Source organism: Equus asinus, chromosome 8, assembly GCF_041296235.1.
Source record: "Equus asinus isolate D_3611 breed Donkey chromosome 8, EquAss-T2T_v2, whole genome shotgun sequence".
NCBI classification, from domain to species: Eukaryota; Metazoa; Chordata; class Mammalia; order Perissodactyla; family Equidae; genus Equus; species Equus asinus.
This window is the reverse complement of record NC_091797.1, coordinates 25,802,889-25,825,144: the sequence shown is the minus strand read 5'-3', so window position 1 is coordinate 25,825,144 and position 22,256 is coordinate 25,802,889. Positions and strand designations below refer to the sequence as shown.

General features: G+C 42.7%; 1 protein-coding gene across 2 annotated transcripts in view; it reads left to right on the top strand.

The window, feature by feature from the left end:
• The window catches only part of DNAH8 (dynein axonemal heavy chain 8), a 263,980-nt gene extending 242,099 nt beyond the window's left edge, over positions 1–21,881 (top strand). For both annotated transcript variants that reach the window (XM_070514986.1, XM_070514987.1), the window contains exons 85-89: positions 2,958–3,114; positions 6,683–6,835; positions 6,917–7,106; positions 18,182–18,303; positions 21,464–21,881. In XM_070514986.1, the coding sequence (XP_070371087.1) occupies positions 2,958–3,114; positions 6,683–6,835; positions 6,917–7,106; positions 18,182–18,303; positions 21,464–21,751 (910 nt within the window). In that variant the 3' untranslated portion in view covers positions 21,752–21,881. The remainder of the gene's footprint in view (positions 1–2,957; positions 3,115–6,682; positions 6,836–6,916; positions 7,107–18,181; positions 18,304–21,463) is intronic.
• The last annotated feature ends 375 nt before the right edge of the window (positions 21,882–22,256 follow it).

The following is a 22,256-nucleotide window of genomic DNA, read 5'->3' as shown; positions in this document are numbered from 1 at the left end:
TGCGTTGCTTAACAATGGGGATATGTTCTGAGAAATGCATCCTTAGGCGATTTCATTGTTGTGAAAACATCATAGAATGTATTTACACAAACCCAGGTGGCATAGCCTAATACACACCTAGGCTATTTGGCACTAATCTTACGGGACCACTGTCATATGTGACCTGTCATTGATTGCATCATCATTATGCAGCGTGTGACTGTAATTTGTTACAGCAGCAATAAAAAACTAATACAGTCTTTAAATTTTAATTATTTTTTACTTGAAGAAGTCCTACTTGGCCTTTTTTCAAATATGCTATTCCTGTTTATAGTTTCCTGTTTCATAGTTATATTTTCAATCATCTTTTATATTTTTCAATATAGTAAAAACATATTTTATAATGTGCATCTGAAAGTTCACTATCTGAGAGCTTTGCAGGTCTGGTTCTACTTTCTTTCTTTCTTTCTTTCTTTCTTTTTGTTTTTGGTGAGGAAGATTGTCCCCGAGCTATCATCTGTTGCCAGTCTTCCTCTATCTTGTACGTGAGATGCTGCCACGGCATGCTTGATGAGTGGTGTCTAAGTCCACACCTGGGATCTCACCCTGCGAACCCTGGGCCACTGAAGTGGAGTGCACGGACTTAACCACTACACCACTGGGCTAGCCCCTGGTTCTGCTTTCTATTGTTTCTACTGGCTCTTGCTCACTTGTGCCTTGTGGGTTTTTTTTTTGTGTTTGTGTGTGTGTGTGTGTGTGAATTTTGACTGTGAGCTCATGTCTGTTGGAAATTAACTATTGGGTTGTTGAGACCTGGGTTGAAGGCACATTGTTCCAGGGAAGATCTGTGTTTGCTTTCACCAGGTGCCCCCTGGGACTTCCTGGGACCACCTTAAAATAAATGTTTGGCTTGAGGTTTTTCAAATCACATAGGTAATATGAATGAATGTTAATTAATGTCACAGACCTGGTGAATTAAGAATTCTCAGGAAGGATTTTTTCCCACCATCGTCAGCTGACAGGTGGGTTATTTCTAGTTTGCCATTACACTGAGGATGTAGCCCTCTGGGGTCCCAAGTTTATGTAGGAGTTTCCAGTTAGACTTTCCACCTTGAGACTAGGGCTTCCCTCTCCTCTCGTTGTATCATTCAAACAGAAACTCAAGAACACCAGGGGTGAGTCGATGCCTCCAGGGTAAGATCTGGCTTAGCTCTCTAGATTCCAGCTTTCCCTCTATATTTTGTTTGACCCTGAGAGTTTCTCAGTTTCTTGCCAGTTTCGTAATGTATTGAAAAAGATGTTTTTCATAGCTTAGTCAGCATTTTTGGTTATTTTCAGGAGAATTGTCCAGGGTAACAATTACACTAGACTGTCAGAAATGGAAATGTCTGATTCCCTCTTTAAGATGAACTCGGATGTAGAACTTCTCAACTAAAAGTTATGCACATTTAAAATTTTGATACATGTAGCATGTCACAAAGACTTACCTTATGTCCAAGGAAATAAAACAGGAAAACAAATCACTAATCTCAAACGTTTGTTGAATTCCTTTTAGATTTGCCTCTGACACCTATGAAAAGAGATGTAAATGTGGTATACATCTGGGCAAGAGACAGAATTTACAAACAAAACAAAACAGTAACTCAAAACAATCTAATCATGTAATGTTTGTAGGTGGAAAATTAGGAGTAAGACAGGAAAATTTAAATCTGGTCCTGCCACACCCCTGCTCGGAAGTCCTCAATGGTCGCCTATTGCCTTTGGGGTAACTTTCAGAATCCTTAGAGTAGCCCCAGGACGCTGCATGGTCTGGCCCCTGCTGCCTCTCCATCCTCACCTCTCCTCCTAGCACTGGCTCCAACTGTGCTGGCCTTGTATCTGTCCCTCAAATGCACTGAAGTCCTTCTCACCTCCAGGTCTTACTTCTTATCTGAATGTCCTTTCTTACTTCCTTCCCCATCCCACTTTGCCTGGCTGACCTCTCATCCTGCAGGTCTCAAATTAGCCATGGCATTTTAAGAGATACCTGCCCTGATCTTCCAGTGTGAATTGTCTCCAAACCACACACATACACACACATACACACTCACTCACTCACATTCACACACACACCCCCCCCCCCCCAATCTGTGTGTCCAGATTGCTGGTCAACCCAGCAACTTTGGGACAAAAACTAAATTCATGCACCTCAGAGCATCTGGTTGACCCAAAGGAGAGTTAGAAAGTGAGAGTGAGAGCGAGGGAGAGACAGACAGACTGTAAAAGACAGACTCTCTTAAAGCATCCTGTTCTTTTGCTCCACAGCACTTATTACAATGGTATTGACTAATGTCTCCCCTCTCTGCTAAAGAAACGGACCAAGGCAGGGACCTGTTCACCACCATATCGTAGCACCTAGCTCAGTGCCTGGTGCATAGTGAATCTGTATTGAATATATGGATTTTAAAGATGGGGGCGTGCATTTAGACAGGTGGAACAGATGGATGCCACTAGGTCACCTTGGAAATCATAAAACAACTGGGAAAATGAGAAAACAAAACAGAAAAAACAAAGAATTTTAGTAATTTATGATTCATTGAGGAAATGTGAGTGGTGCTCTCTGATCTAACAGATTGTCATATAACGGTAGATTCTTATGACCAGTCCATAATGGTCGGAGAGTAAAAGGAGGTGGGCTCCTTGTCCAGCATGAGGTGTTTAGGATAGCCACAAGCACGATTGGACGGCACTGCTTTGGGTTATTGAGGTCATTTGTGGAATCTCTTTCCCTGAAGATGGAGAGCTTTTCATTTCTGTGATGTTCTTGACATGTTCCATTAGGAGACAGTAGTTTTTTCATTTCTGAAGGTTGATGGCAAAGTTTCCCCTTTTTTGGCTGGATTTGACTAACGTGATTCATCATTTCATTTTAGCTTTGATAGTTATCTCTGAAGGTGCATTTCCGTCCTGTATTCTGACCTGTTCACTCTTTTGACCAGGTATCAGAGTAACACTGCTTCTGCTGTTCTTGAAACAATTACCAACATTCAACCCAAAGAGAGCGGAGGTGGAGTGGGAGAGACTCGAGAAGCCATTGTTTATAGGTTATCTGAAGACATGCTGAGCAAGCTGCCTCCCGATTACATTCCTCATGAGGTGAGCTGTGCCCTTCTCCCCTGCGGGGCAGGGCTACCTTTGAGTTCCACCAAGCTGAGCACAGCCCTGGGACAGTAGGTTTCAGTCGTTCCTCTCCCTGCTCATTCCTTCTTCCTTTTCAGCTCTTTCTTTTACCTTTTGGTCTTCTCTTCCTTCTTTCTCAAGCATCTTGCAAATGATGATCTGCAGTTTTTCTGATATCTTTCTCCATTTCCTTTCTACCCCACTTTCTCTTTCACTTGCCTCTTCTGTATCCTTTTGCCATCTTTGGGTCCCTAGATAGCTGAACCCTCTGAGCTGGAAACCTCTCCCTAGCCCTCTTACCCAAGCCAGCTCAGACCATCCTTTAAACTTACCACTTGTTTTCGTCTCCTGTCCACCCTACTTTCATTCTCTCAGTCCTCCCAACTAGCTTTTGTTTATGTGGGTTATAACTACTGGTATTTAATATATTAGAAATTTAAACTGAGAAATTTCAAAAATATGTATTAATTTGTTGTAAAGTAATAGTAATAAAGTCATTACATGCTAACACAAACAACATTTTTATTTTTTAAAAAATGAATCTAGTTTCCAAGATAAAAAAATTCACTGAGAAGAGTGGGATTGTTTTACATTTTTACAAATCTCTTTAATGTCTGGTTTAGCAGAAGATAGCTAGATTCTCTTACCTCCTTCTGCAGTGAGTCTGTTTTGATAATCATAAGTCATGTAGCCTCTGGAAAACTCCACTGTATGCTCCTGAGAGAAGGAGAGTAAAAAGATCAAATAATGACTTAGCATTACTATGAAAAAAATGTGACCTTATGGACCCCCCCCCGCAAAAGGATCCCAAGGGCCTTCCAGGGTCCCACACCACACACTGAGAACTGCTGATCTAAGTAGATGTCTAATTGTGGTGACATTTCTAGATGGCCTGAAAGTTCTGAGAGGCCCTCCAGCTTCCTCTGACTTGGCCTCCTTCCTCATGCAAGAAGACAGAGCTGTTTCTTCTGGCCACCGAGAGCTTCCTCTCTCCTGTTCCTCTGTCCCTCACTGCTCACGGTCAGAGCTTCACCTGAGTCCTAGACTGGGCTAAGTCAAGTTTAGCTGTTTAACCTTATGTGAGGGCAACTATGGTCCTGTGTCTACCCTCTCCTGCATCCCCGAGTCTGGGGAAAATATACTTGTCAGCTGGGAGCCCCTAGGCTGCCTAGGCTACAGGCCTCCCATTTTCAGTGAGTGCCCCCAATAGTAAAAAACATTTTCTTGCCTCTTAAAACAATTTTTGCTTCTGTTGTAAAGATGGGTACCAAGACATTTGGCCAAGATACTGAAATCAATGGCTTCACAGTTACATAAAGGGAGAAAATATTTTTTTAATGGATAAATATTATAAGCGTGTACTTTCAATGGGTCATCGTAAGTGATCCTCAGAAGACAGATGAGGCATAATACCTGCCTTCAAAGATTTTAGAAACTGGCATGTGAAACTGAGATAAAACTTACTCTGTGTGGCTAGACCACAGGTTGGTATTACCAGAGGAGGGTTTCAAGACCTTGGGATAATTTGAGCTATCCAGGGGTGGTCAGGGCCATTTCACCAAGATCTGTGTCCTGACACAATCCTGGCAGGAACTGAGTGGATTGTCACTGAATGGGTCGCTTTATGGGAGAGCATTCGTACTGAGAGACATCTGAAATGGGTTCCTCTTCCAAGAGCACCCACTCTTTAGTGTCTTTTATTTTATAGAAGAGATGTGTTCTTGAAAATGTGGCTGTAAAGTGAATTTTGTAAGTTGCAATGTAATTATACTGTTGACTTCTGTAGTAAAAATGGAGCCACGTTACTGTCGAAGAGACTACCCGGGCCCAGGAACATAATGAAATGTTACACCAGACTACAGCAAATCTTTCATTTTATTAATAAAAAGACAGTTTTAGGCTAGAACAATAATCGTACTCAAAATAAAATCAGTACTAAAATTAGATTTTCTAGAGTGTAAGTTTTTCCCAAGTGTGTCTCTATTGCAAGTGAAGTTTCTCTTTTAAAACCGTAAGCAGGGCAGGGCGATTTGTTTGGGGCTGTTAGCATCTTGAAAGGTACCTGAGCTATTGATTTGACATTGTAGCCAATACCTAGGCTTAATTTCCCACTTTTGAGGGGGTAGCAAAAGTATTTCCATAATTTCCCTTTTCCTTAAGTGTGAATTTCCACAGAGTAGTCATGATTTAAAGAAGATGATATATATGCTTTTCAGCCACTGGAGGCTAATGGGCTCAAGATGAGAACAGGGCAGTGGAGCCTGCAAAAATGCAAGTTCTAGAACCAGGAATTTAGGAGAATACCTGAAGGTTGGCGTGGCACCCAGAAGTTGGTGTGGCCGACTGGGTTAGGCGTGTCTGACTGGGATGGCAGTGTTACTTGCTCTGTCTGCTCAGGTACCCCGTCCAGGCTATTCAGTTTTACATCACAGCTTCCCTCTGAGTTTTTCCTTCTCCTCTTCATCCCTCCCTTGCTAGAAGTGCTTTACAGCTGCCGTAAAGCAGAAGTGTCTGCTGTTGAGTAGGAAACTTCTGTGCCATGCCAGAAAACTTGTTCTGTAAAACGAGGAGAGTGGTCCAGTGACTCTGAAGCTCGTCCATCTGTAACATTCCATGACTCAAGGGGCAGTGGGCGTCTCCAGCAGAGAATTCCACAGTTGACTGGGTTATTGATGATTCTTTGGACTGGTACATCACTCTAAACTCTCTCCCACTCCACGTATTTCTCCTTACCCCTTCTATTCTGTCATCTCTTCCATGGTGGCCAGCAGAAAGTTCAAATCTCTTTATGAATTCTTGCCAGTATTTGTAGTCAATCTTTTCTTGGGCATATGTCACTAAATTGAAATGTGTATATATATTGGCTTATTTTCCAGTGATTGTTGTATTTTATGGTCCTGACAGCCAGAGACTTTTATATTGATCTCTTCAAAATGGTCAATAAATGATATACCAAAAAGGAACAAATGACAGGTGTTTAATGGCTCTCCCACAAAGTCAAATATTTTCATTGATTAGATTAGGAAAGGCTCTCTTTAGTCACCCTAGACAAGGCAACAATGATCTTAGGAAACTGCAGCCAATCCTATTTATTGGTAACTGTTCTGTAAAGATTTTGGCTGTACTGTATGAACTTTGTGACATTTCTAATAATGACTCTGCAAGCATTATGAAAAAAATATTCCAGACTGTACTCTTGGAAAGGTTAGATTGCAAAAGACTATTTAACTGACACTTAGTACTTAATCGTTTGAAAGGGAAAAAGGTACAATTTTATTTCAGCTTTTTAAAGTACATTTCCAATTATCAACTAAGTACAATCAGTAGGAAATAAAAATCATTTTAGTCGAACAGTAGTTTTTGAAGTCCAGAAAATGGGGACTTTAATGGCAAGTTTAGTTCTGCAAGAGATATTTTAGAGTTCATTTGGGCTGGTAGAGATACTTCTAGAGGGAAAAAAAGAAGACTTTTAGAGAAAGGAGAGGTCATTGGAAGACAAGTGACAGATGATAAAAATTTCTCTTTTATCGTATCCTTTTTTTAGGTGAAAGCTCGTTTGGTAAAGATGGGACATCTTAATTCAATGAATATATTTCTTAGACAAGAAATTGACAGAATGCAAAAAGTCATCTCAATACTTCGCAATAGCCTGAGTGATCTAAAATTGGCTATTGAGGGAACCATCATTATGAGTGAGGTGAGCTGTTATTGTCTCAACAGTCATTTCTCTCTTTTGTTGATTGTTCTGATTCTCATATTTTAACTTTATCTTTTTCAGAACTTGAGAGATGCCCTGGACAACATGTATGATGCTCGCATACCTCAGATCTGGAAAAGAGTGTCCTGGGACTCATCCACACTGGGCTTCTGGTTTACTGAACTTTTGGAAAGAAATGCTCAGTTTTCTACTTGGATATTTGAAGGGAGGCCCAATGTGTTTTGGATGACTGGTTTCTTTAATCCCCAAGGTATGTGTTCGTAGGAGAGTGGCCCAACTTGGAAGATGTGGGTAGTTGTTAGTAGCACTGTGTGATAAATGTATAAAATATAGAGGCGCACAGCTTGCTGAGTGCTGGACATATGCTTTCAAAGGCTGGAGACCACAGAGCATCCTCCTGTATCTGTTTTACTAATTCAATCTGAAATTCTTTCTACGATATCATTTCCTCAGTATGGTGGCAAAACCTTCTGTTTTTCTTCTCACTCACTTCAGCAAACCATCAGTCTATGGTTAGCATATGTGAAATAGTAAAAAAGTTTCACTCAAACCTTAGTATTTAAACTTTTATGAAAATGACAAAAATGAAACACCAAAATATGCAAAAATTTCCTAGAATTCAGAAAATTAAACTAATTTCAAAAATGATCACGTAGCAGAAGTTTCTTTCAGTTAACTTCTACAGTCTGTCCTCCCTCAGTTGTTTTCCCCCTGAAAAAATGCTTTGTGGTTCCACTGCGCATTCATTCCTTTATTCTAGAAATATTTACTGAGTGTGTTACTGACTGGATGTCATAGAGTTCAAGTTCAGAAACATGACAACTTTTTGTCTTACTACAATATGGATGGTTTTATTTCAAGTAATTCTTGACCCAAATGAAGGGATGTTGGATTCCTTACCTTACAGCCCCACTAGTGATGCAATTTAAGAAGGATTCACGCTTACAGATTTAGGAAATATTATTGCTACTCGCATCAATATGGTTGAATCTCATAAAATAATATTAAGCGGAGGAAATCAAACAGAACACATTGCAATGTATGTATACGGTATACATTGTATTGTATGTATAATGTGTGCATACTGTATGATTCTATTTGTACAAAGAATCGAAACAAGCAAAACTGGATCCATGGTGTTAAAAATCAGGGGTTGTGGTTGCCCTTGAGGGAGAGGGCAGTGACTGCACAAGGGTACAAGGAGGCTTTGGGGGGTCTGGAAATGCTCCATTTCTTGATCCAGATATTGGTTGCATCTCTGGCTGTATTCTCTTGGTGAAAATTCATTGAGGTGTACACTTATGATTTGTGCACTTTTCCCTGTGTAAATAATACTTCTATAAATAGTATACCTTAAAAGTATATATTTAATTGCCCTCTATGTACATACATTCATTCACTTCATGCATATTCAAATGCCTTAACATTTTCCAGGTTTAAAATACAAACCATGGTGGTTTTTATGAGCTTACCAAAATTATACATAGTATATTATTATATCGATAGGCTTTAGATATGTAAAGGACAGCCCCCAGATTTCACTGATCTATTTTTCTCCCAGAATTTCCTTTGAATTTGGGGAGGAAATTTTTTTATTCTGGTTCTCAGATTTTGTGTGTCTATTTATGAGTCTTTGTCCTCCTTACCAGCCCTCAATTTGAGTAAGTTGTCACCAGGTAATTTCTGGCTTGAGAGCCTGAAGAAATAGCATTTAACTTAATTAGGATTGTTTAACCACCTTCCATTTGCCAGCCCCTCTGCTGGGTGCTGTCAATGGAGAGAGAGATTTGAGACCTGATTCCTGCCCTAAAGGAGCCCATAATCTGGTTGGTAGGACAGACACATCCACAACTTCAGTGTAATGTGATAAGTGCTTCACCCATGTGAGAATGGAGTGCCACGCTAGGGCAGAGAGAGGAATTCTGCTGCGGCAGGGCTGAGAAGAAGAGGCAAGAGTAGGGTTTGCAGGGGCAGAGACTTGAGAAGAGGGCATTCCAGGCAGCAGCCTGAGCAAAGACAAGGCATGTCCAGGGACAAAAGGAGACCAGTGTGGCCAGAGCTCAGGAAGCAGGAGCAGGGGTGGTGGGGAGTGAGGCTGGAGCGTGAAGTCTTCTGGGAGAGCCTGGGCTGTGCCACAAGGCAATGGGAAGTCACTAAAGATAGAAGATAATCCCATGAGAAGGTAAAGATTAGACTGGAGTATGGAGGCCCAGAGCAATGAGACTCTTACCAGGTCCAAGGGAGGGAGCCTGGGACCCTAACCAGGTGCGGAGGAGGGGACGGAGTTGATGGAGTGGTTAAATGGGCGTCTTTGAGAAAGCAGAGAGTGGCAATGGCTGAGGCTGAAGGCAAGGTACAATACGGGGAGCACTGGAAGAGGGACAGGTTGGGCGGAAAGGCAAGGAGCAGCCAGGGCTGGTAGGACATCCAGGTGGAGAGGTGTGCAGGCAGCCGTGGAGTTTGGGAGAGTGGCAAGGACCAGTGATTTGAAAAACTCTGAGGTCATTAAGTGCACTTTTGATATTCAGAAACCAAGGAAGTGGGGATGGTTCATCGCTGGCTGTCCATAGACACAGATGACTAAGTCATATATCACAGCCCAGAATCTCTTCTAGTGATTGATTTTTTCAATTAAAAAATGTGACTTAAAGTAGCAAATTATTCATATGAACTAATCTTTAATTGTTACTATTTGTTAAGAAATGTTGCAAACCAGAACATTTAAAAAAATACAAATGTAGATGTATATTTCAGTTTTCCTACTGGTCTTTGCTTGTTGGTAATACTAATCCTTTCTCGTTGCTTCATTCCTGTTTTCAAGTTAAACTTTGATTTCTTTCTCTCATGGCTCTCTGTGGCTGAGAAAGCTCTGAAGTTATGCAAGCACCCCATCCTTTACCTACAGGCCCACACACATACTCCCCATCTATGATGGCTTTCTGTTTGTAGCACAGAAGAGTGGAGGTCAACTTTCCTTGCACACCAATCAACTCTCTGCTTCCTTTTCCTTCTCTTGACATTAGAGACAAATTACTTTCCATTCCATATCACCTGGAAATCCGGAAAACATAATGAACTGCATGAGTGTTCACAGGCGGTGTGCAAGCTGATCAAGTCCTTCCTATTCGGAACCTTCTCTGGCCACTATTTGAGGTCAACGACTGATTTCTCAACATGAATATCTCTCCTGGGCTTTATGTCTTCTAACCCAGACCCCTTTGATAAAATAATTTCTTTCTTTGGCTCAAAACATTTAAGTAAATTTTTTTAATTTAAAAAAACCACACACTTTTAAGTAAAATACAATGTAATGCAGTTTGCATTTTGATCACAAATACGTATAGTCAAAGTCACCTAGACTATAAAACACTTGAACATATTTTATTCACATATGACCATTTATTTTGTGTTCTTACACTGTCGTGTGGCATCTGATACTGTCTCATGTGTGTTTCCCATCATGCCTCTGGCGATTGCTCCTCAGGCCTAAGTGACTTTGAAGTCCACACTGCAAGGAGAGGCGTCAGGCGTTGTTTGCCCCTCGGTCTGTGTCTGAGCTCATGCTGTGTGTGCTGCTGCTCTGTGGCCTTATGGTGGCCTGATGTTTTGTTGGTCATATTTGAAGGGGCTGAATCAGCCACTGTGGAGCCAATCTGGTGTCTTCAGCTCCCTTTGCTATCCTTTCTGTTGCAGTTGACGAACTCAACCATGTGGCAATTAGATTTGATTATTAAAATGGCCCAGCTCTCTGTACCCATGACCCTATATTTGTTCAGTGGTGCAGCTTTTGGCAGTTCACGAATTTGCCTCAGGCCCAGGAGAAGCTCTGTCCTCCACTGGGTTTTCCCAGCAGTCATTGGTATACATATTCACACATTGTTTAAGATTGTGCTTCTTGGGGTTCTCAAAGGATTTATTTGGTCTCTTGTTCCCACAGGTGCACCTTTTCAGAACGTCAGGTACACATGATTTAGATCCTGATTTCTGAGAGCGAGTGTGTGTGTGTGTGTGTGAGAGAGTGAATGTGTGTGTGTGTGTGTGTGTGTGTGTGTGATAGGTGGGGATATGTTTAAACCCACAGGCTACGGAGTTATAGTGAGCCTGACTTCAAGTGAGGGTATTGACTGCCTTTCAGAACCTCTTAATTGATAGTCATGCTTTGCCATTTGACATTAGGTATGACTCACAGGTGCTGCTAATGAAATGGAGCAGAGGCTGAACGTGCTCTCCAGGTCTCTCACCTCTAGATTAGATTGAACCAGGCAAAGTCATTATTTTCTAATGTTTAACTCAATCTGGAGCTTGATGCCATTTGGATGCCAAACTCCTCTCATTTTTCTGGTTTTTCTTTTTTCTCAGTGTCTTGACAGACCATGCCAGCCTGTTGTAGCAGATATCAGTGACAACTTATTATTCACTAATACAAATCAAGATGTTCCATTAGAGGGGATTTTGCTCAAGCTAGGAGATGGATAAATTTTGTCCTGTTATCTTTTGTTACTGTAAAAATCGTCTACAACCTCTTACCTGGGTGTTTGTTTTCAGGGTGACATCATCAGTTAGCAGCAATTTCTGAATGCTTGTCTTGAGGACGGTTGTAAAAGCCTGATGTTTGTTTGGTGTGCAAACCAAGGGCTAATAGCTCTTTAGGATTGGAGGGGACTGGGGGATTTCCTCTAATCTAGTAACAGTCGTAAGCATGCCCCATAGCTACTGTTTGCCGAACCAGAGCTGCCCCTAATGTCTGAGGGAATCCGGGTGGAGGGACTGCAGGGTTCTAAACCACAAGATGAGTGATGGCACTCACCTTGCCTGACCCCAAATCACAGAACAATAGAAGGACTGTGGATGCCCTAGCAATGCCTCCAGAGCGAATAACAACCTGTCCTCCTTGGCTTTGTGTGTGAGGGGCTTAGATGCACTGGCTTCAGTCACAACCACATCCCTTATCATTCTAGCCTCTGCACACAGTTACCTTCCTCACCAACCACCTAGTCCCTTGTAATCTTGCCAACCTCATCACTGTACTGAAATTGCTCTCTCCAAGGCCACCTTCCTGCCAACATCATTCCCCTCGACTATACTAGGATGCTGATTCTGGAAACTCTTTCATACCTTGCCTTCTGTCCATTACCTTCCTTGGTTCTCCTCTTACCTCTCAGAGGGCTGCTTCTTGTGGGCTCTGCTCAGGCTAGATCTGCCCTTGGCCCAGGCCCCTTCATTGATGACCTCGCCCATTCTCACAGATGCAACTATTCTTCTCTCCCTAAGACTGACTCATCTAAAGCCCCAGTGTAAAATTCGGATTCTTCACTTCTAACTGCCAATGTAGAGTAGTCCATCCTCCTGGGAACCTCACCAGTGCTACCGTCTGGTCATCTTTCTCCCAAGCCATCCTCACCAGGATTCTGCTATATTTGCTTGTGCATCACCATCCTCCAGATCAAACTCTTGGGAATGGTCCTCTCATGTCCAAATAGCTTAAAAGAAGGAAACCAGGAGAACACAGTGTCGGAAGACAGAGGGGAGGGGAGGAAGTAGTAACAGATGCTGCCAGAGGTCAAGTAAGATAGGGCCAAAAACGGTCAGATGGCTTTATCAGCAAGAAGACTGTCAGATTTCAGGGCTGGTGAATGAGAGACCGGGAGATGGAGATAGAGGGTGAGGATGGACGACACGGATAATTCTCGCAAGAAGTTTGGCTTTGAAGAGGAGAAGCAAATTGGGGGAGTAGTGGTAAGAAGGAAGAATTTTCTTTCTTCTTCTTTTAATGATGGGAGAGTTTTGAGCCTATTTAAATACTGGTAGGAAGGCATGCATGCGCATGCATGGGGCGGGGGTGGCGGGGTGAGGGGTAGGGGGAGAGAGAAAGAGAGGGAGAGACCAAAGATACCAGAGAGGGGTAAAAGAGGCGGGAGGGGATGACTCCCAAGTGGAGCGATGCACTCCAGGCAGGTGGAGGGACACCTCTCCCATTGTAACAAGAGCAATAAGGAAGGAATGAGCATAGGTGCAAGTGAGTTTGTAGGTTTGGTGGCAAGAAGTTAAGGGACTTCCCATCTGATGCTTTCTATTTTCTCTTTGAAGAAGGAAGTGAAGTGATCTCAAGAGCAGAAAGGTGTTGGAGGAGAGATTTAAGGAGTGTGGCAGAAGTTCAAGAAAGATGACTAATAAGAGGGACAGGGAAGGATTGCTGGGGAGCTTTGAGAATCCCATCGAGGCTGGTGATGGTTAACCATGGTGGCAACTGTGTGACGGTCTCAGTATGGTTCAGCAGCCTGGAATAGGTGTAAGGAGGGAGACATTTGGTTCATCCAGGCTTGGGGTTTTGCTGGGCAAGTGATGAAAAGGATGGATCTAGACTAACTAGAAAAGGAAGTGAAGAAAAGAGGGGGTGGAGTTGAGGAGAAGGTCTCCAGAAATGATGAGGTCAAGGAATTGAGAGGTCAAAATGCTGAGTGGGATACTGAAGAGACCCAGATGATGCAGGATGCTCAGTGAATGAGGGCAAATGGGTGTTTGTCAGAGACAATGAGGGGAGGGGCATGTGGCCAGAGAGTGTGGTTGTCAAAGCAGGAGAGAGTCTCATAAAGGGTGTAGGAAAAATTGGGAAGGACAGTGTCTTCAGAGGTGAGCCAGGTTCCACTAAGAAGATGGAAAGAATGTTCTGTGAAGAGGTGGAAAATGCTGAAGAGTTTGCTAACCACAGAACTTCTCTGGAGAGAACAGTGGACAGGTTTGGGAGGGAGGGGAGAGGTGAGAGGTTGGGTCAAGGGAAACGAAGCATAAAGCAGCACACATTTTGTCACGGGAGACACGGTGGAGTTAGTTGATCCTAGCCTGGCCAGGAGAATTAGCCCAGCTCGCCCTCTTGTACTCAATGTTTTGCCAGAACCAGCCGTGTCCTGCATTAATGACATTGCAGAGAACACGTGCATCTCAGGGGATTCTGGAAAGAGCTCGTACTACTGACAGCTTTCCTAATATTTTGCTTATACTATTAGGCATTTCTCTTCCCACGTGTCAAATTTATTCTTGAAACAAATGTGGGTCAGTAACCTGTCTGTGGCCTGTCACGCAGATCTTTTTACAGAGCAGTGGTTCTCAGCCCTGCTCGCACGGTCCAGACACCTGGGGAGATTTTAATACACACGAATGCTTGGGGCCCCAGACCAATTATATCAAAACTTCTGGGGATGAGGCCTCTAGAGCCGCTACAGTTCATTTTCTTAAAAGCTCCCTTCGTCTTCATCATTCTAATGTGTGAAGAACCTTGGCCTTAGACCTTTGCTACCCGATTATCTGGTCCACCAGCCAGATTGGCATTGGCGTCACCTGGGAGCTTGATAGAACTGCAGAATCTCAGGCCCCACACTTGACCTACGTGCAGAATCAGAACCTGCATTTTAGTAAGAGCCCTTCGCCAGGTGATTCCTTGAACATTAAAGTTTGAGAAGCCCTGCCTTAAAAATTACTGATGCCTGGGTTCCACCTGGAGAGATCCTCATTTTATTGATCTGGGCTGTGGCCTGGGGATCAGGAGTTTTAAAGTCTTCCCAGATATGCTCATTTTCAGCCAAGTTTAAGATCCCTGCCTTACAGCATCAAGCAAAGCATCAGAAAACATGCCTGGTGCATTTTTACTCAACTGAGTGGATCAACCCCATTTTGTTTAATGATTTCTGACCTTTTATTTAACTTACCAATGAACTCCATTTGCTTCTCATTTGGGGGAAAAACTGCCTGTCATAAACTTGTGGCAGGAACATCATTTCTCCTCATCTTCAAAGATGCTACTGGGAGGCTTAGTAACTGATAAGACAGGAAGTACTGCACAACCCAAGGCCCATTACGTAAGGACTGATTCATTTATTAAAACAAAACCACCATCGCCTATAGAACCATCATTACAGAATCCCAACCAACTCCTTATAAAATCAAAAAGAGCAACCTTCCTGATTAGTTATTTATTTCATCTTTCCAAGGCTTTGTTTGAAATGATACTTAAAGCACTCTACACTTTTCTTTAAGCCAACGATTGCACAAGTCAAACAATAGTAAGTAGTTTACTGAAACGTTGGGTTACTATTATTACCGGAATTAAGACACAGCAAGTGTTACTTTAGACCTGACTTTCCACAGTATAATCCTAGCTTAAAGGTGAATTTTTTTAAAGAACAAGCTTGACAAGTGTATTAATAATTCGTTATGCTGTATGAGTTGGAAGGGAAACAATTTTTTTAAAGCACCTCATTTAGACCACACGTAACTCAGATGTTTGAATAGTCAAATCACCCATTTTCATGTGGGTGGTTAAATCTCACAAAGAATAGAAGGTTATTCTTGTTGAAGACTTTCCCTAGCTTTTCTTTCTGACTTCAGAGTCAAACATATGAACATAGGAATCACTTTTCCACGACTGATGGTTGAAATTTGTTTTAAGAATTATTGGTGCCAAGACAAAAGTACTACTTTTCAAGCTTTTATAAAGAAAAATGTATCAATAGTCTTTTTAAATTATACGGGCTTCAGAAAACACAGATTTTCATTCCATTAGAATTGATATCAGTCTACAAGAAGGATGGTCATTCATTTTTTAAATTCAATAATGAATAATTCAGTAGATTCACTACAATTTGAATTCTGCAAGATCATGTTCTTCTTTTTAGGTAAGCCAAAACAAAACTCTCAAGACTTGGAAAAATACACATGTTCTCCATGTTCTCTATGTGGGACTGGCCCGTGGAACAGTCCCCTCCCCTCCAGTCTCAGGCCTCCAATGTATTTATTTAACATTTCCTTTCTTAATGGCTCAAGATCATGTATATTCTAGACTCTATCTACTGGCATACTAAGAGTGCTTCCTAAACATTAGGAGGCTTATTGTTGAAGCCAGCTAGACAACAATATGCATATTCCCCAGTAGGGAGAAGATACGAGATGGTGTCTCCTTAATTACCCTAGAGTTTTTCAGAGCTCTCTGACAATGACCGAAGTCTTTGAAGCAGGTGTGTTACATAAGAGAGAATCCCGCTCATTCATCATCTGGCACCTATATCATTGTCCTGAGTGCCCCATGTGGAGTGAAGTTAAATTTGCAATTTAGTTGAAACTTAAAGTGTTATAGAAAAATTCAATTTTTCAACTTGTGCAGATGGATGGTTAAGACCAGGATTCATGTCTTGTGCATTATGACCTTGTAGATTCATAGATCACTGGTGAATTTTAAAATATCATAAAATAGGTCAATTTAATTCTAAGTACTCTACTTGGATACACGGTGTCTAATACACCACATGGGTGCACGCTTAATGTTGAATGATGAAATGACGGTTTCATGGAGTGACTTAGAAGGGAAAATTGGATTTTCTTCTTGTGGCCATATATACCACTAGCTGGGAAACACAGAAAATGTTTGTTTTACTACTAAAGTATGAGGTCCCCAGTATTTAAAATGGAAGTCAACAAAATCACCTGCTGATCAAATCACCTCAAGTGACTCTACAGGTATCGATGGGCATTGACCAGCAGTTGCTTCCAGGCAAACTTCCACTATGTTTACTGACCTTGTAATTAACCCTTTGTCTCATAAAATCATCCCTTCCTACTAGGCACTCTCGGCTTTGTGAAACTATAGCTTTATGAGAATCACCCATGAAAACCCTTCAATTAGCTGCACTGGTTGATTGACCAGCTTTTCTTTGGATTAATGCAAGGGCTTTTCTTTAGCACACCAAATCCTATTTGAGTGAGTGCTCTGGGTAAGCCTTATATGAAGCAAATACAAGCAAATCACTTGCCTACTCTAAGTATTCAGTGGCTTCTCACCATCTACAAAATCAAGTCCAAGCTCTGACCCTGAAAAGTCCCCCTCTACCTTTGTTCTAACCTTGTCTGCCATCATTGCCTCTTTAGCTTAGACCTCCACGCCTTTCCAAATGCTTTTCCTCTAAATGGAATTGTCCAAACTGGCAAACTCCTACATATTTTTCAACAGTCATCTTCAACTTCATCTTCTCAATTCGGCCAGCCTTCCTTGGGCCGTCTTTCTAAGTGGTTCACTTTGTTCACACCTTTGCTAATAAGAACATTGTGTTGTATATTCTGCCTCCTTCCATGTTCCCTCTAAACTGAGCTCTTTGTATCCGGGGTCCATGGATGGCCTCTTCATCTTTGTGGTCATTCCACCTAGAGCAGTGCCTGGTACTTGGTGGCCACTCTCAAGAGATTTAACAAATGAATGAATGAATGAATGAATGCACCCCAAGTGTCTGATTTAATAACCAAGAAGAGACTTGGGAGCAAGAACTTGACTCTCTTATTAAGTCAGGCTAGGGGCCAATTCTTTCTTTCTAACTCCACGGGCTACTAACTCAGTGCCTGTAACTATGCCTTGCAACTTCTCTCCCCTCTGCTCCCAAACTTGATAAAATATTATCACTTATGTGTTGGTTTGTGCATGATAGTTCTCAAATCTCACTAGCAGTAGCAGGGACATACACTTTCCAAAATTCATTCATGATTGTGAGTAAAGAGCTGCATAATTTTTGATGTTAACATGAAAGCCAAAATGTAATATGTAGGTCACAAATAAATTTTCCTAAGGTTTTGAAGTCCATTTTGAAGTTTAGGGTATAGTTTCTAACATCAAATGCTACTCTCCAAGAAAGACTTCTCTTATTGAGTTGAATGGCATGGTTTGCAAATATTAACTTTAAAGAAAGGCTGCAATATGCGGAACCATGTATTGTCTTAAAATAACTGTATTATGCACATTAAAATATGTAGCTCTCCTTTCCGGTGTGATTGCTTTGTTTGATCAAATTGAAAGTCGGGTTTTCTATTTGGGCATTATGCCTTATTTCCTTAGACTAAATGAAATTGTTCCATTATAGCAATAGAAGCTTGATAATGGTTTGATTCAAGTTTTAATTGGAATGCTGTTCTCAGAATATTTTACCATTCCAGTCTCATGCCAGACACTGTATCTTCAAACAGCAATGATAAGGTAGGACTGAATTACAACCCTTATAGGACTTGTGTGGTTGAAATCCCGGGAGAATTTCAAACCAAGGCCCTGTCTGAAGCAGAAAGGGTACTGCCTTCCTGCTGTCAGCTGGTGAGAAATATCTAGCTCATCGCAGGTCCCCATAGAAACAAAACACTGGGAAGAGATGTCCCTTCTGAGGTTAGACCTCAGCTCCTCTTGGATGGGCGCGCATTCGGAGATTGATAAGAGAGGAGCATTAGCACTGCTCCCTTCCTGTTTCTAAAGTGGACTGCAGCAACGCATCAAAATCATTGCTTTCTTTGTTTTTTTTTAAGGCTTCCTCACAGCAATGAGGCAAGAAGTGACCCGAGCCCACAAAGGCTGGGCCCTGGACTCCGTGACCATCCACAATGAGGTGCTGCGGCAGACCAAGGAAGAGATCACGTCACCCCCGGGGGTAGGCACCCCTGGGCAATAGCAGGGGCAGTTCTGGAGCCAGGGCGGAAAGTTGAAGTTCTGCTTAAAACTGACCTATGAGTGCCTCAGTTAAGTTCATTGGCTTTGCAGCCAGGGTTTCCTTGGTTGTAACCAGAGACCTCAATGCCAACACCTCCTCCATTTGCTGGAGTAGGAATTATAGACCAGTCCTCGGAACTCCCCAGACTGTATTTCCTTATAACTACAAGTTACACTTGTGTTTGCTAGAAAGGATTTTCCACACGTCTCCAGCTATAGCTGTGGGCTACTCACAGAACTGATGAGTGTTGAGGGCAGTAGAGACTAACTGGATTAGCAGTCATGAGCTCTGGGGTCAGTTCCAGCAGTGTCCCCACTAGCTGCAGGACCCTGGGTGGAAGGATGCCTGGCTGGAAGAAGGCAGGGCTCCAGAGATAAGCAGCAGCTGTATTGGGAGCCACTGCTAGGACGCTTACCTGTTCTGTGAACTCAGGCAAGTTCTTTAACTTTGTTGAGCCTCAATTTCTTCACCTATAAAATGAAGATGATACCCTCATTAAAGATGGTTGTGAGAATGAAAGGGGACCATTTAGGTTTGGTGCTGGACCCCACATAGACACTCGATAAATCTTCATCCTGTCTTCCCTTTCTCTGATTTTCATTCCCTCAGTTGTCAAATAAGGGGGCTGGACCAGATGATTTCCAAGTTCTGGCCCTTTCTGCCACTTTATGACAAGGCTTGTCTTTCCTCCAGTTTCCAACAGCAGGGTCCTTATTTCCATCAGAGACAGCACCAGAAGTGCTTTAATCTCCATGTGTCTGCCAACAATCTCTAGATTCAAGGCTACCCAGGTTTATTCTATCATGAGCCTCAAAGTTCTTCCAGCTTCTTCGCATTACGCAATTCCAAAGTGACCTCCACATTTTTAGGTATTTGTTGCAACGGTACCCTGTTTCCTGGTACCAAGGCCTGTATTAGTTTCCTAAGGCTGTTGTAACAAACTATCCACAAACAGAGTGGCTTCAAACAACAGAAATTTGTGTTCTCAGAGTTCAGGGGGCCAGAAGTCCGAAATCAAGGTATTGGCAGGGTTGGCTTCTTCTGAAAGCTCTGAGGGAGAATCTGTTCTATGCCTCTCTCTTAGCTTCTGGTAGTAGCTAGCAGTCCTTGTTTTTTTGGGGGGGTGTGGAGGGATGTGAGAAAGATTTGCCTTGAGCTAACATCTGTTGGCAATCTTCCTCTTTTTGCTTGAGGAAGACTAGCCCTAAGCTAACATCTGTGCCAGTCTTCCTATATTTTGTATGTGGGATGCCTCCACAGCATGGCCTGATGAGTGGTATATAGTTCCACGCCTGAGATCCGAACCTGTGAACGCTGGGCTGCTGAAGCAGAGCAGGTGGAACTTTAACCACTTGGCCATGGGACCAGCGCCTTGGCATTCCTGGACTTGTAGCTGCATCACTCCAGTCTCTGCCTCCATTGTCACAGAGCTCTCTTCCTTATGTGTATCTCAGTGTGTCCTCTCCTCTTCTTATAAGAACACCAGTTGTATTGGATTTAGGGTCCACCCTAATCCAGTATGACCATAACTATTTGCATCTGCTAAGGCCCTGTTTCCCAATAGTCACATTCTGAGGTTCCAGTTGGATGTGGATTTTGGGGAGACACTATACAATTCACTATGACTTCACTTCCAACTATGACTTTGTAAAGTTCTGAGATTGAAAGGGGCCTAGAAGGGATACAATTTACTGTGAGATGGTACCTAAGTGGTTGTATTGTTCATGTAGTAATTGTCACCCACTGGGTTGATGGTGGCAATCTGGTTGTGTCCTGATTTTCTGGGATTGCCCCTGGTTTCACTGTCAAGCAATGCACTTCACGTTTTGGTTCAAAAAATACGATCCTCATACTGTTAGCCCACACGAGGGGATTCCGGGAAACACTTTGCAATTAATCTCACTCCCTTTTATTATAATCTACACTTACTTCCCCTTACCCTATCCTCACTGGAAATGGAAACATGGGCACCATCTCCTACATAAATATGTCTTATCAGCTTCTGTGATTACTGGAGTCTCCCCTGCGATTCCCTTTTAGCCTTTCTTTTCTCACTGAGCCAAGTTCTATGGCTCCCCACTGCCTACAAGGGAAAGTCCACACTCTTCACTCTGGCATCTAGATTCTTCCAAGGTCAAGTCTTAACCTATTTTATAACCATTGAACCTTCTGCTAAATAAAATGCTGGGGCTTGCCTACCCATCCTGCCTTTCTTTGTGGTATTGCTCCTGCCTAGGAAGCCTACCCTCTTTCCTCTTTCTTTCCAAAAGCAGCCCACTCTTCAAGGCCAGATTCAAGGCCGTCTCCTCTCCAAATGCCCCTGAGCACTCCAGCCCACAGTAGCTTTCACGTCAGAAGTCACTGCCCTTAACCTCAGCGCTGTTCACAGGGCAGCCCTCTAACAAGTGTGTGCTGGTATTCAATTCATGTCTTGTCAATTTTTTTCTCTGTGTGTGTCTTGTCTCCTGATTTAATGGTGAGGATCTCTCGGGCAGGTCCTATTGTGTGAAAGAGAGACCTGGGCTGACAGCCAGCCACTGCTGAACCAGCCCTGCCCCTCCCTGCCCAGCATGCCCGTCTTGCTCTACCACACCTGGCCTCTGGGGGCGCTCTGGCTCTCCTGCTGGCCAGGCCTGGCTGCACAAATCTCTCTTCACCCTATGACTGAGATGAAGTTAGAGCCACAGGTTAGCTAGGCCAGTGCAGGCTGAGATCCTACGTGGCACCCAGCTCCAAATCTTGTTCTGTGTCCCACCCTACACCGACAGGCCAGACCTCTCAGAGACTTTTATCTCCCCACAGAGGTGATTTGGCACTGCTGGCTAAATCTGTTGTCCCAAGCAGGCCACCCCCACGCTCAAATAACCAATAACAGGAACATTTCTTCAGCGCTCATAGCCTCCAGATATATCGCAGGGGAAAATTGGGCTCAATATTTCACTAGTGCAGCGTGCCCAGTGGTGTTTTCTTATTTGGTAGCGTTTGAGACTGGTATATATTTTCCTTCCAAACCAACGACCTTTATTACAGTAATAGATGCCGATCTCACAGCGCCTAATTTTTTTAAAAAATCCTGTTACCTTATGGTTGACTCTTCCAGGAAGGTGTGTATATTTATGGGCTCTATATGGACGGAGCTGCCTGGGACAGACGGAACGGGAAGCTCACAGAATCCACCCCCAAGGTGCTCTTCACACAGCTGCCCGTGCTGCACATCTTCGCCATTAATTCCACCGCGCCCAAGGACCCCAAGCTGTACGTGTGTCCTATTTACAAGAAACCAAGGCGAACCGACTTGACCTTCATCACTGTAGTGTATTTGCGAACAGTCTTGTCCCCAGATCACTGGATCCTGAGGGGGGTGGCCCTTTTGTGTGACATCAAGTAAGTTCATTGCCACTTGCTGAGGGCACCTGGAGCTATGTAGAGGGCCAATGCTATTGAGAGACTCAGCGATGTGTGTCTTTTTCTCCCTGATAATTGCTTGTTTATTCTTTCTAAATTAAAAAGTTGATGTTCTGCAATTGCTTGTGTGCGTCTTTTCCTTCATATCAATATTCAAAAAGATAATTCTAAAGTAATGCTTTTCAGCCCAGGAAATCATATTCCATTCTAATTAATTTTTTAGATCAAGTCCTATTCTCATGTTAGAACAACTTTGGAAGGTTTGAATTTAAAAAAATCTAAAACAAAGTATTAATTTGTTGCATCCTAAAAGGAGCCTAGTAGATGCAAACTTTTCCCTCAAATAAAAACCACTTTTCCCTGGAATAAAATCTACTCACGTCTGTGCTAATGTTTGAGTTTGGTCCTCTCCATGCTTGTGGAATGGAAACTGGAGGGGTCCGGCCACTACCCCTTAGGAGTAACAGTGGTATGGTGTGAAGTGTTTG